Source organism: Piliocolobus tephrosceles, chromosome 16 (assembly GCF_002776525.5).
Source record: "Piliocolobus tephrosceles isolate RC106 chromosome 16, ASM277652v3, whole genome shotgun sequence".
NCBI classification, from domain to species: Eukaryota; Metazoa; Chordata; class Mammalia; order Primates; family Cercopithecidae; genus Piliocolobus; species Piliocolobus tephrosceles.
The window spans coordinates 46,958,771-46,973,063 of record NC_045449.1 but is presented as its reverse complement, the minus strand read 5'-3'; the positions used below and the strand labels follow the sequence as shown (position 1 = coordinate 46,973,063).

The following is a 14,293-nucleotide window of genomic DNA, read 5'->3' as shown; positions in this document are numbered from 1 at the left end:
CCCAAATAGTTTCTGGCTTGTCATTTTTTTTAAATGACCAAAAAGAATGAGAATTCAATTATTTGAAGTTGACTACTGTGGTCTCTTAGATGAATGATGTGCAAGTATGTTTGGGAGTGGGAATGGGAGGCCTGGTTTAAAACTTAAGAGCAAGAATAGAAGGCATAGAGTATGCATTATTAAATAAAAGGCAGTAGGCCTCAGAGGGATATGTATATTTCAGTGTATCTGATACTTGAGTATTTGAGTAAGTTTGTTTTTGATTACTAATATACAAATATACTATAAATTCTGAGATCTGACTTCCCTGGATTTTTAAAAATTGTGTTTTCTCAGGACTTTAAGAAAGGAATGAACATGTATTTAACCAAGTTCCAACAAAAGAATGCTGCCACAGGTAATCTTTAATAGCTTGAGATAGAAATGGAGAGAAAGTATTGTCACTCTATCCAGGCTGAGACATTTTATTTTTGTTCTGAATACGTAAGGTCAGGATCCATGTAATAAATAAATTAGCCTTATTTGAAGCTATGTTCAGGTTGAATATCTCTAATCTGAAAATCTGAAATTTGAAATGCTCCAGAATCTGAAACTTTTTCTTTTCTTTTCTTTTTTTTTTTTTTTTTTTTTTGAGAAGGAGTCTCCCTCTGTCGCCCAGGCTGGAGTGCAGTGGCGCGATCTCAGCTTACTGCAACCTCTGCCTCCCGGGTTCAAGCAGTTCTCCTGCCTCAGCTTCCCAAGGAGCTGGGACTACAGGCGCCTGCCACTACAGGAGCCCCACCAGCTAATTTTTGTATTTTTAGTAGAGACAGGTTTCACCATATTGGCTAGACTGGTCTTGAACTCCTGACTTTGTGATCCACCTGCCTCGACCTCCCAAAGTGCTGGGATTACAGGCGTGAGCCACTGCACCCAGCCAAACCTTTTCTTTTCTTTCTTTTTTTTTTTTTTTTTTTAAAGTTCTAGGGCGCATGTGTACAACGTGCAAGTTTGTTACATCAGTATACATGTGCCATGTTGGTTTGCTGCACCCATTAATTCATCATTTACATTAGATATTTCTCCTAATGCTATCCCTCCCCCAGCTCCCTACTCCACGACAGGCCCCAGTGTGTGATGTTCCCTGTCCTGTGTCCAGTTGTTCTCATTGTTCAATTCCCACCCAAAATCTGAAACTTTCTGAGTGCCAACATGATGCTCAAAGGAAATACTCATTGGAACATTTCAGATTTTGGATATTCCAATTATAGATGCTCAGCTAGTAAGTATAATGCAAATGTTCCAAAATCCAAAAAAATATGAAATTGAAAACACTTCTGGTCCCAAGCATTTTGGATAAGGGATACTAAACCTGCAACAAGTCATTGGGTCAACACGAATCAGGACTCATTATCCCTTTCGTCATCCTCCAGCATTCTGCTTTCCATAACTGAATATTTTGCCAATTCAAAGAGTCTGGGCCGGGTATGGTGGCTCACACTTGTAATCCTAGCACTTTGGGAGGCCAGGATTCGAGGACTGATTGAGCCCAGGAGTTCGACACCAGCCTGCAACATAGCGAGACCCCCATCGCTACAAAAAATACAAAAAAAAATTAGCCGGGTGTGGTGGTATGTACCTGTGGTCCCAGCTACTCAGGAGGCTTAAGTGGGAAGGGTCACTTGAGCCCAGGACTTTGAGGTTACAGTGAGCAATCATGGCACCACTGCACTCCAGCCTGGGCAATAGAACAAGACCCTGCCTCTGAAAAAATAAAAAATAAAGGGAATACAGTCATGTATTGCTTAACAACAGGGATATGTTCTGAGAAATATGTTGTTAGGCAATTTCATCAATATGTGAACATCGTAGAACGGACTTACATAAACCTACACAGTATGTCCTAGGCCATATACACCTAGCCTATGTGGTATACCCTGTTGCTCCTAGGCTGTAAAGTACCTGTACAGCATGTTACTATACTGAATACCATAGGCAATTATAACACAGTGGTATTTGTATACCTAAACAGTTCTAAATATAGAAAAGGTACAGAAAAAAAAAAAAAAAAAAAAGATGCTCCACCAGCCAGCCGATTGATATGCCTACAATCCCAGCACTTTGGGAGGCCGAGGCAGGTGGATTGCTTGAACCCAGGAGTTCAAGACCAGCCTAGGCATCATGCCAAAACCTCGTCTCTATAAGAAGTACAAAACTTAGCTAGGTGTAGTGGCATGCACCTGTAGTCCCAGCTACTTGGGAGGCTGAGGTAGGAGGATCACTTGAGCCTGGGAGGTCGAGGCTGCAGGGAGCTGTGATTGGGCCACTGCACTCCAGTCTGGGCAACAGCAAAGTGCTGTCTCAAAAGAAAATAAGGGGCTACACCCGAATGCAGCTTATAGAACTGGAAGTTGTTCTAGTTGAGTGAGTGGTGAGTGAATATGAAGGCCTAAGACATTACTGTATACTACCATAGACGTTATAAATACTTTACACTTAGGCTACACTAAATTTATAAAAATAATTTTTCTTTCTTGAATAATACATTAACCTTAGCTTACTGTAACATTTTAAATTTACTTTTTTTAACTTTTTGATTTTTTTCGATTCTTTTTTTTTTTTTTGAGACGGAGTTTCGCTCTTGTTGCCCAGGCTGGAGTGCAATGGTACAGTCTCGGCTCACCGCAACCTCTGCCTCCCAGGTTCAAGTGATTCTCCTGCCTCAGCCTCCTGAGTAGCTGGGATTACAGGCATGCACCAGCACAGCTGGCTAATTTTGTATTTTTTTTCTTTTTTTTTTTTTTTTAAAGACAGGGTCTTGCTCTGTCTCTCAAGCTAGATTGCAGTGGTGCGATCTTGGCTTCATTGCAACCTCCACCTCCTGGGTTCAAGTGATTCTCCTGTCTCAGCCTTCCAAGTAGCTGGGATTACAGGTGCATGCCACCATGCCCAGCTAATTTTTGTGTTTTTAGTAGAGACAGGGTTTCACCATGTTGGCCAAGCTGGTCTCGAACTCCTAACCTCAGGTGATGCGCCCACCTTGGCCTCCTAAAGTGCTGGGATTACAGGTGTGAGCCACTGCACCCAACCTAATTTTGTATTTTTAGTAGAGATGGGGTTTCTCCATGTTGGTCAGGTTGGTCTTGAACTCTGAACTTCAGGTGATTTCCCCACCCCCCCCCCCCACCTCCCCCCCACCTTGGCCTCTCAAAGTGCTGGGATTACAGGTGTGAGCCACTGCACCCAGCCTGGATATTTTTAAATTAAGGTTAATTGAATGGGTATAATGGTCTTAAGTTTGTCAGTGATTGTTTAGTAGTGATCTTGAACATGTTTCAATTTCTTTCTTTGTTTCTCCTTAACTCATCTGTTTATTTATTCTAATTTGTAATTTTTCTTATAAATTAGAATGATTAAGTATATCTCAGAATAAAAGACCAGTTTTGGCCAGGTGTGATGATTCACACCTGTAATCCCAGCACCTTGGGAGGCCAAGGCAGGCAGATTGCTTGAGCCTGGGACTTTGAGACCAGCCTGGGCAACATGGTGAAACCCCATCTCTACAAAAATTGCAAGAAATTATGGGCCGGGTGCAGTTGCTTATGCCAATAATCCCAGCACTTTGGGAGGCCGAGGCGGTGGATCACCTGAGGTCAGGAGTTCAAGACCAACCTGGTCAACATGGTGAAATCCCATCTCTACTAAAAGTACAAAAATTAGCCGGGTATGGTGGTGCATTCCTGTAATCTCAGCTACTCAGGCACCTAAAGCAGGAGAATTGCTTGACCCTGGGAGGCAGAGGTTGCAGTGAGCTTAGATCATGCCACTGCACTCCAGCCTGAGCAACAGAGCAAGGCTCCATCTTAAAAAAAAAAAAAAAAAAAAAAAAAAATTAGCCAGGTGTTGTGGTGTGCACCTGTAGTCCCAGCTACTCAGGAGGCTGAGGAGGGAAGATCACCTGAGTCTGGGAGGTCAAGGCTGCAGTGAGCTGTGATTACGCCACTGCACTCTAGCCTGGGTGACGAAGTAAGACCCTATCTCAAAAAATACCAGCTTTTATGATAGAATTTACTTAGTTGCAGAAGAGGGCTGGCAAGGGGAATGTTAATTTGGCCCACTGTTTCCTGAACCTGAAAGAACCAAAGAATTAGCAGTGTAGTGTCAAAAGTTAAATAAAATTTTGCTTTGTTTAGGAAAATAAAAAATAAACATTTTAGATTATCATTGTTTATCTTCTAGAGGATCTCTGGGAAAGTTTAGAAAATGCAAGTGGTAAACCTATAGCAGCTGTGATGAATACCTGGACCAAACAAATGGGATTTCCCCTCATTTATGTGGAAGCTGAACAGGTAAACATTTAAAGTCTTTCCATTTGTCTGATACTGTATTAAATGAAATTCAGTACAATGTATCAAGTTTGCTTTTCTGTACTTTAAGTTTTCTAGTGACATTTAAACCAGCGCTGTTACTCTTTTCTCAGTAATTTTACTGCCTGCATCATTAAAGTTATCCGTACTTAAGATAGAAAATAAAATGTTACCTGCTTTTCTTGTCTCCAGGGAAAATACTGTAAATTTTTGATACAATTCTAAAACCACCAAATACGGTTTATTCTAGAAATGCAAGGTTGGTTTAACATTTTTTTAAAAATTAGGCTGGGCGTGGTGGCTTATGCCTGTAATCCCAGCACTTTGGGAGGCCGAGGTGGGTGGATCACTTGAGGTCGGGAGTTTGAGACCAGCTTGGCCAATGTAGTGAAACCCTGTCTCTACTAAAAATACAAAAATTAGCTGGGCTTGGTGGCACACGCCTGAAATTCCAGCTACTTGGGAGGCTTAGGCAGGAGAATTGCTTGAACCCAAGAGGCGGAAGTTGCGGTGAGCCGAGATTGTGCCACTGCACTCCAGCCTGGGCAACAGAGTGAGACTCAGTCTCAAAAAAAAAAAAAAAAAAATCAATATATTGATTTATAATCACTGCATTAACAGAATCAAATGCAAATAGCACATCATCACTGATTAGATGTAGAAAAAACATTTGGTAAAATGCCATACCCACTTATAATATCAATTTTGTAAAGTAGATTTTTAATGTTGGTTGGACAGCAGTGTGATTTTGATTAGAATTGCAATTCATTAATTGGACTGTTATCTGAATTCAGAGAGTACTTCGGTATGAGTTATACTTCAAAAGGACTGAGAATTACACATCATCCTTTAATGCCTACCAAAAAGTGATCTTAACTCAGTTTCATTAAATGAAATTGTTCTCTTCAATTTTGTTGCCCTGGTTTTGTGAGCTGCATGGGGAATTAATTCCTGTTCATTTTTAGGGAAGTGGATTCATAGTTCTTTTTTAGTATGTGTTTTTTCTTGTGGTCCTACATTGTCCACAAAGCTAAGGATTTTATTATTATTATTTTTATACTTTAAAAAATTGAGATGAGGTCTCACTATATCGCCCCGCCTGGTCTGCAACCCCTGGGCTCAAGTGATCCTTCCATCCCTGCCTCCCAAAAGTACTGGGATTACAGGTGTGAGCCACTGCCCACCCAGCCAAAGCTAAGTATGTTTTACAAATAATTTCCCAATGTGGCACTCTAAGTTATAAATTTGCTTTTCTGTACTTTTGTATTCTAGGTGACATTTAAACCAATTCTTGCACTCAAAATGCTCCCAAATTTACATGGAACATTTTCATATGTAAGCTTGCAGATTACCCTTTCAGAGCCAAATCTTAACTTTAAACATGATTGGATTTTACACTAAAGTGTGCATATTGGAGGACCTCTCAGTTAGATTGGCTGCAATAACTTGGAAAGGCAATTTAGGGAAAGCAATTGATGGATGATGTTTGGTGGAAAAGAATACCTGTAAGTTTAGTAACCTACCATTGTGACCATTCTATTTCTTTGCAGTCTTTTCTGCACTTGGGACTAGTCTGTTATAGGAGATGACTAATTGAATTTGATGTTGACACTGCATATAGACTGATTTTAAGAATATTAACATACAAAAATTATTGTTACTTTTCACCTCTGGGCATTTCATTCCCTCAAAACTATTAAACTATTGGCTGAGGCCGGGCACGGTGGCTCAAGCCTGTAATCCCAGCACTTTGGGAGGCCAAGACGGGCGGATCACGAGGTCAGGAGATCGAGACCATCCTGGCTAACACGGTGAAACCCCGTCTCTACTAAAAAATACAAAAATCTAGCCGGGCGAGGTGGCGGGCGCCTGTAGTCTCAGCTACTCGGGAGGCTGAGGCAGGAGAATGGCGTAAACCCGGGAGGCGGAGCTTGCAGTGAGCTGAGATCCGGCCACTGCACTCCAGCCTGGGCGACAGAGTGAGACTCCATCGCAAAAAAAAAGAAAAAGAAAAAAAAAAAAAAACTATTGGCTGGGCCAGGCACAGTGGCTCACACCTGTACTTACAATACTGGGAGGCCAAGGTGGGAGGATTGCTTGAGTTCAGGAGTTCAAGACAAGCCTGGGCAACATAGTGAGACCTCATCTCTACTAAAAGTCAAAAAAACTAGCTGGGCACAGTGGCACGTGCCTATAGTCCCAGCTGCTTGGGAGGCTGAGTTGGGAGGATCGCTTGAGCACAGGAGGCGTTAAAGCTGCAGTGAGCTGTGATGGCAGCACTGCAGTCCAAGCTGGGCAACAGAGCAAAACCAAGTATTGAAAAACAAACAAACAAACTATTGGCCAGTTACAGTGGCTCATATTTGTAATCCCAGCACTTTGGGAGGATCACTTGTGTTCTGAAGTTTGAGACCAGCCTGGGTAACATGGCAAGACACTGTCTCTACCAAAACAAAAAAACAAACCCAAAACTATTGAAATGTTAATGATTACACATAAAGCAGATTATTAATCCGTAATTTTTTTCTTAAAGCAGAACACACTTTTAAGAAATAATAGTTTATCAGTTAGAACAGAGAACACTAATGCCACACTTCTAAGTGTTACTGAAACTCTTTCCATCCAGGGGCTTTCAAGGTCTTGTTTTCTTTGTTTTGTTGTTTTTTATCTACAGGCACAGCCGAACTCCTCCTCCATTTTGCATTGTAATAAAAGGCCAATGGCCTGGTGCAGTGGCTCAAACTTATACTCCTAGCACTTTAGGAGGCTGAGGCAGGAGGATTGCTTGAACCTAGGAGTTTGAGATCATCCTGGGCAATATTATAGTGAGACCCTGTCTCTAAAAAACTAAAAATAAATTAAAAATATATTAATTAAATTAAAGGCCTGTCTGTTGCTCTTAATTTTTTTTTTTTTGAGACAGAGTCTCACTATGTCGCCCAGGCTGGAGTGTGGTGGCACGATCTCGGCTCATTGCAAGCTCCACCTCCTGGGCTCACGCCATTCTCCTGCCTCAACCTCCCAAGTAGCTGGGATTACAGGCACCCGCCACCGTGCCTGGCTAATTTTTTGTATTTTTTTGTTAGAGACGGGGTTTCACAGTGTTAGCCAGGATGGTCTCAATCTCCTGACCTTGTGATCCACCCACCTGGCCTCCCAAAGTGCTAGGATTACAGGTGTGAGCCACCGTGTCCGGCCAACTCTCAATTCTTTTAAGAATAGGAGAGCTGTGTAACATATCTTGATTATGATCTGTTTCTCACTTTACATTCCCCGAATTTAAATATTTTTGCTCTAATTCTGAATCAATGTAAAAGCTTTCAACTTTTTCAAGGAAATCTGTGTGATATATAACTGATTATATATATAATTAGTATCTAGTGTTAACGTTCATTAATAGTTTCCCTATGGCATCAAAGTGGCCATTGCTTTCTCACTTAAATTTTTTCTTAGTTTTTCAATTCTATTTCTTGTAGTAAGTTTGTCCATGTAGCTTATTAGCCCAATTTTACATTTGATTTAGGTGATCTTAAGTCTGTTTTATCTTGTGTTATTTGAAATCCAGGATGTGGTAACTAATAAATGACACAAATGACTGCATATTGTTGAAGTATTTTGTAAACATATGTACTTACCATTGTTGCCTCTGGCGTTTTAGTTATTTGGACTTTTCTCTGTAGTATTACCGTCTTCATCACAATTGCACTTTGTATACTCATGAGACATTTGGTTGTGCTAGTTCCAGCATTTGTCACAGAAATGTTGTCTCCCTCCTCTTCAAAAACAAAAACAAAAACCCCAAATGGTGTCAGTACTATTACAACCTTTGTTTTGCTTCTTTAGGTAGAAGATGACAGATTATTGAGGTTGTCCCAAAAGAAGTTCTGTGCCGGTGGATCATATGTTGGTAAGTAAATGGCTATAAGTGGGATATGATTGATGAATTTGGATATTAACTAATACCACTAGTATTCCAACTAATAGGAAATTTTTTTTTTTTTTTGAGAAGGAGTCTCACTCTGTTGCCCAGGCTGGAGTGCCGTGGCGTGATCTTGGCTCACTGCAACCTCCACCTCCTGGGTTCAAGCAATTCTCCTGCCTCAGCCTCCCTAGTAGGTGAGATTTCAGGCGTCTGCCATCATGCCCGGGTAATTTTTGTGTTTTAGTAGAGACAGGGTTTCACCATGTTGGTCAGGGTGGTCTTGAACTCCTGACCTGAAGTGATCCACCCACCTCGGCTTCCCAAAGTGCTGAGATTACAGGCGTGAGCCACTGTGCCCAGCTGAAAATTTTTAAGTTTTAATATAATTAAATAAAAGCAAGATGATGATATTAGAACAAAAAATGAAATTTAGGGCCGGACACAGTGGCTCACGCCTGTAATCCCAGCACTTTGGGAGGCTGAGACGGGCAGATCGCCAGAGGTCAGGGGTTCGAGACCAGCCTGGTCAACATGGTGAAACTGTGTCTCTACTAAAAATACAAAACAGCCGGGCGTGGTGGCAGGCACCTGTAGTCCCAGCAACTCAGGAGGCTGAGGCAGGAGAATCGCTTGAACCTGGGAGGTGGAGGTTGCAGTGAGCCGAGATTATGCCACTGCATTCCAGCCTGGGCAACAGAGTGAGACTCCATCTCAAAATAAATAAATAAATAAATAATTAAAAATAAAAATAAATTTAGGGGCTGAGAGCAGGCTGGACAAAATGGCGAAACCCTGTCTCTAAAAAAAAAAAAAAACAAAAAACCGGGTGCAGTGGCTCACGCCTGTAATCCCAGCACTTTGGGAGGCCATAGTGGGCAGATCATCTGAGGTCAGGAGTTCAAGACCAGCCTGGTCAACATGGTGAAACTCCGTCTCTATTAAAAATACAAAATTAGCCAGGTGTGGTGGTGCATGTCCGTAATCCCAGCTACTTGGGAGGCTGAGGCAGGAGAATCGCTTGAACCCAGGAGGCAGAGGTTGCAGTGAGTCAAGATTGAGGCATTGCACTCCAGCCTGGGCAACAAGAGTGAAACTCTGTCTCAAAAAAACAAGAAAAAAAGAGAGAAATCTTAGCTGGGCATAGTGGTACACACCTATAGTCCTAGGTATTTGGGAGGCTGAGGGAGGCAGATTACTGGAGCCCCGGAGTTCAAGGCTGCAGTGAGCCATGATTGTGCCACTACAGTCCAGCCTGGGTGACAGAGTAAGACTCTGTCTCAAAATAAAAATAAGAAAAAAATTTAGGAAATAAAAAAGGAGATTCACAAGGTATTTGTAGTATTTAGTCACTTTCTTAGTTTTTGAAATTCCATGTTTCTGTGTGTTATTGGAGGCTGTGATGAATGAAGAAAGTTAGTAATACCCAGGAAGTGACGTCTCTAGCCTTAATCTTCCAAAAGACGACTTTATGTGTCAGGGGTGAGGGCTAGGTGGGGGGATAGGTAATTCTTTTTTTTTTAACGCTTGGGCATAATAAGTAAGTGAGTAAAGTCCAGTGATTATTATATACCAGTCATTGTGCTACGTACTATAACTGGCTCTTATTTTACTCTCTCAGCTTCCTTATAAGGTAGGTCACATTATTTCTATTTTACAGATGAGGAAGCTGCGGCATAGCTTAGTTAAATTGCTCAAGGTCACCTATCTAAGAAGGTAAAGAGTGGGAATTCAAAATAGTTGGACTCCATGAACTTATGCTCTTAACTACCATTTTCATATATTTCCATATGTCATTAGATTCTTTTTACCTATAAAATTTTACCCAGGAAATTAAGAGATTAGTTGAAAAAATCAAGAAGTAAAGTGTTTGTCTATACCTTTCTTGCTTCCTTTAAAACAACAGTTCTCAACAAAGGGGAGGTATATATGAGAATCATCAATGCCTTGTCATGTTCCACCCACTAAAAATCTGATAACATTCAACTCAGTTAAGACGTATGGCCCTCTGCCCTTAACCTTCCTTAGCAGTTAGAATTAGTTTTTTCTTTTTCTTTTTCTTTTTTTTCTCTTTTTTTTGAGACATAGTCTCGCTCTATCTTTCAGGCTGGAGTGCAGTGGCGTGATCTCGGCTCACTGCAACCTCTGCCTCCCAGGTTCAAGCGATTCTCTGCCTCAGCCTCCCGAGTAGCTGGGATTATAGGCACCCACGACCACGCCCAGCTAATTTTTGTATTTTTAGTAGAGACGGGGTTTCACCATCTTGGCCAGGCTGATCTTGAACTCTGACCTCGTGATCCACCCGCCTTGGCCTCCCAAAGTGCTGAGATTACAGGCATGAGCCACTGTGCCTGGCCTTTTTTTTTGGGGGGGGTGAGACAGCATCTTGCTTTGTCACCCTGGCTGGAGTGCAGTGGTGCAACCTCGGCTCACTACAACTTCTGCCTCCCAGGTTCAAGCCATTCTCCTGCCTCAGCCTCCTGAATAGCTGGGATTACAGGCGCGTGCCACTACTGCCCGGCTTAGTTTTATATTTTTAATAGAGATAGGGTTTTGCCATGTTGGCCAGGCTAGTCTTGAACTCCTGACCTCTGGTGATCTGCCTGCCTCAGCCTCCTCCCAAAGTACTGGGATTACAGGTGTGAGCCACCATGCCCAGCCTAGAGTTACTTTTTTTTTTTTTTTTTTTTTTTTTTTTTTGAGACTGAGTCTTGCCCTGTTGCCCGGGCTGGAGTGCAATGGCGTAATCTTGGCTCACTACAACCTCCGCCTCCTGGGTTCAAGCGATTCTCCTGCCTCAGCCTCCCAAGTAGCTGAGATTAACAGGAACACGCCACCACAATCGGCTAATTTTTTGTGTCTTTAGTAGAGACAGGGTTTCACCATGTTGGCCAGGCTGGTCTTGAACTCCTGACTTCGAGATCCACCCACCTCAGCCTCCCAAAGTGTTGGGATTACAGGCGTGAGCCATTTTCCCCTCTATAGAATTATTCTTTTAATGAATATATCTAACAAGGCTGGGCACAGTGGTTCACGCCTGTAGTCTCAGTACATTGGGAGGCCAAGGTGGGCAGATTGCTTGAGCCCAGGAGTTTGAGACCAGCCTGGGCAACATGGCTAAACCTCATCTCAAATAAATAAATAAATAAATAAATAAAATTAGCTTGGCATGGTGGCATGCATCTGCAGTCCCTGCTACTTGGGAGCCTGAGTTGGAGAATTGCTTGAGCCCATGAGATGGAGGCTGCAGTGAGCCGTGATTGTGCCATTGCACTCTAGCCTGGGTGACAGGGCGAGACCCTGTCTAGGGGAAAAAAAATATCTAACAAGTCAGATGACAGTTTTATTATCCAAATAAATCTGTACGTGTCACAGTTGCCGTTTTCTGCCTCTTACCTGTAATCTACATTGTAGTACTGACAGGTTTTTCTAATACTCTGTGACCAATAGAGGCAACATTAAAACTTGCAGTATCCCAATATTGGAGAAATTTTACTTTGTAGTTCAACCTGATAGCATAAAGCTATGTCATTTATTAAAGTAGCTCCATTTCCATTAATGTACTGGGCAAGGACTCTTTTTGTGTTTGGCATCTTAATGCCAAGTCTGTTTTGCTGTCTGATATATAAGACAGTGTTTCTGCCTTACAAAAGCTTTGGCTTTTAGATATGAGTCCTCTGTGATGGAACATAACAGCTCCCAGGATGTATCCTGTCTATCACAACAATAAAAATCAACCCTTTGATATTTCAGCAGTGTGTATACCTGTTAAGGCCTGCACCTTAGAATTTGTTTTTAAATGATACATGAAGGCCGGACATAGTGGCTTACACCTGTAATCCCAGCACTTTGGGAGGCTGAGGTGGGTGGATCCCTTGAGGCCAGGAGTTCAAGACCAGCCTGGCCAACATGGCAAAACCCCATCTCTACTAATAAAGTACAAAAAAAAAAAAAAAATTGTATGTTTTTGGGCATGGTGGCACGCACTTGTAGTCCCAGCTACTCAGGAGACTGAGGCACAAGAACCTCTTGAACCCGGGAGGTGGAGGTTGCAGTGAGCTGAGATCACGCCACCGCACTGCAGCCTGGGCGACAGAGCAAAACTCTGTCTCCAAAAAAAAAAAAAATACATATACATATATAGTAATAAATGCTATGTGAGAGTCTTCACCTACTCACAATTTACTTTAACAGTAAAATTGCTATCTTTGCTCTGTAAGGGGAAAATGATAAATTAAGTTTAAGTCATTGCATTTGTGATTCTTCAAGTGAGTTAACTGCTTTCTTTTTTTAGACAACATGTTGTGATTTTGTTAGTAGATTATCCCTTCCTTGGCACTGATACTATTCAGGTTATCTGGAAGAGTTCATGTACCAGTAAGAATGAACTACTGACTTAACAGTTAGGCTTAGGCTCCTGGTTAGAACAACAACACTCCTCTCTCCACCTTACCGTCTGTTTGTCCCAGTGCAAAATTTATTTGTTCTTCTCTTGCTTAGGTGAAGACTGTCCCCAGTGGATGGTCCCTATCACAATCTCTACTAGTGAGGACCCCAACCAGGCCAAACTAAAAATTCTAATGGACAAGCCAGAGATGAATGTGGTTTTGAAAAATGTCAAACCAGACCAATGGGTGAAGGTGAGTTCAGAATCTTACCTAAACAGATTTCTCTCACTTAATGTATACATCTTATGACTGGCTTTAAATTCTGCTTCAGTTTAGTAGTTTCAAAGAAAAAAAAAAAAAACCTAAGCTTTCCTTTGTGAAATTTAGGACGAATTTTGAAATAGTATTGTCCAGACATTTGTCAGATGTTAGGGAAGGTAGTGGTAGTGAAGCAGATCCAAAGGCATAGGACTAAGGAGGAGAAAAAAAAAAAAAGTAGATGGAGTGTAAGCTTATATGAACCAAAATATTTGTAGTCTCACACCTTCAAACTCTCCTGCCATTGTAATGAAAGGTTAAATTCAATGATGTGTTGTCACCATATGTGTAGTACTATAATCCAGTGAGAGCAGACATATATAATAATCGGTTTGTGTCACTGAAATGTAAAATTCCCAAGCTGGTATTTCAAAACCATTTCACAGAAATACCAATAGGTAAGAATTATTTTTCATTATTCTGTACTCTGTACCTTTCATAATGAAAGTATTTACTACATACTCTTAATTATATGTTCCTAATAGGAATTACACATTGTATCAGACATTTGTGCTTTTTTGGAAAAAAAGCCAGCCAGGTGCAGTGGCTCATGCCTGTAATCGCACTTTGGGAGGCCGAGGCAGGCATCACAAGGTCAAGAGTTTGAGACCAGCCTGACCAACATGGTGAAACCCTGTCTCTACTAAAGATACGGAAAAAAAATTAGCAAGTTGTGATGGCATGTGCCTGTAATCCCAGCTAGTCAGGAGGCTGAGGCAGGAGAATCGCTTGAACCCAGGAGGTGGAGGTTACAGTAAGCCGAGATCGCACCATTGCACTCCAGCCTGGATGACAGGGCGAGACTCCATCCCCACCCCCCAAAAAAAGAAGCCATTTTTCTGTTTATCAACTTTTTTTTTTTTTTTTGAGTTGGGTGTGTCACTATGTTGCAGGATTCAAACTCCTAGGCTCATGTGATCCTCCCACTTAAGGCTCCGGAGTAGCTGGGATTATAGTCATGAGCCACCATGCCTGGCATTGTTTTACTTTTTAAAATATATATATATATATATATATATTTTTTTTTTTTTTTTTTTTTTTTGAGACGGAGTCTCACTCTGTGGCCCAGGCTGGAGTGCAGTGGCCGGATCTTGGCTCACTGCAAGCTCCGCCTCCCGGGTTAACGCCATTCTCCTGCCTCAGCCTCCGGAGTAGCTGGGACTACAGGTACCCACCACCTCGCCGGGCTAGTTTTTTTTGTATTTTTTTGTAGAGACGGGGTTTCACCAGGTTAGCCAGGATGGTCTCGATCTCCTGACCTCGTGATCCGCCCGTGTCGGCCTCCCAAAGTGCTGGGATTACAGGCTTGAGCCACCGCGCCC

General features: G+C 42.0%; 1 protein-coding gene across 4 annotated transcripts in view; it reads left to right on the top strand.

The window, feature by feature from the left end:
* The window catches only part of NPEPPS (aminopeptidase puromycin sensitive), a 99,912-nt gene that overhangs the window by 64,229 nt on the left and 21,390 nt on the right, over positions 1 to 14,293 (top strand). For all 4 annotated transcript variants that reach the window (XM_023204312.2, XM_023204313.2, XM_023204315.2 and 1 more), the window contains 4 exons: positions 337 to 397; positions 4,219 to 4,328; positions 8,190 to 8,253; positions 12,766 to 12,905. In XM_023204312.2, coding sequence (XP_023060080.1) covers positions 337 to 397; positions 4,219 to 4,328; positions 8,190 to 8,253; positions 12,766 to 12,905 — 375 coding nt within the window. The remainder of the gene's footprint in view (positions 1 to 336; positions 398 to 4,218; positions 4,329 to 8,189; positions 8,254 to 12,765; positions 12,906 to 14,293) is intronic.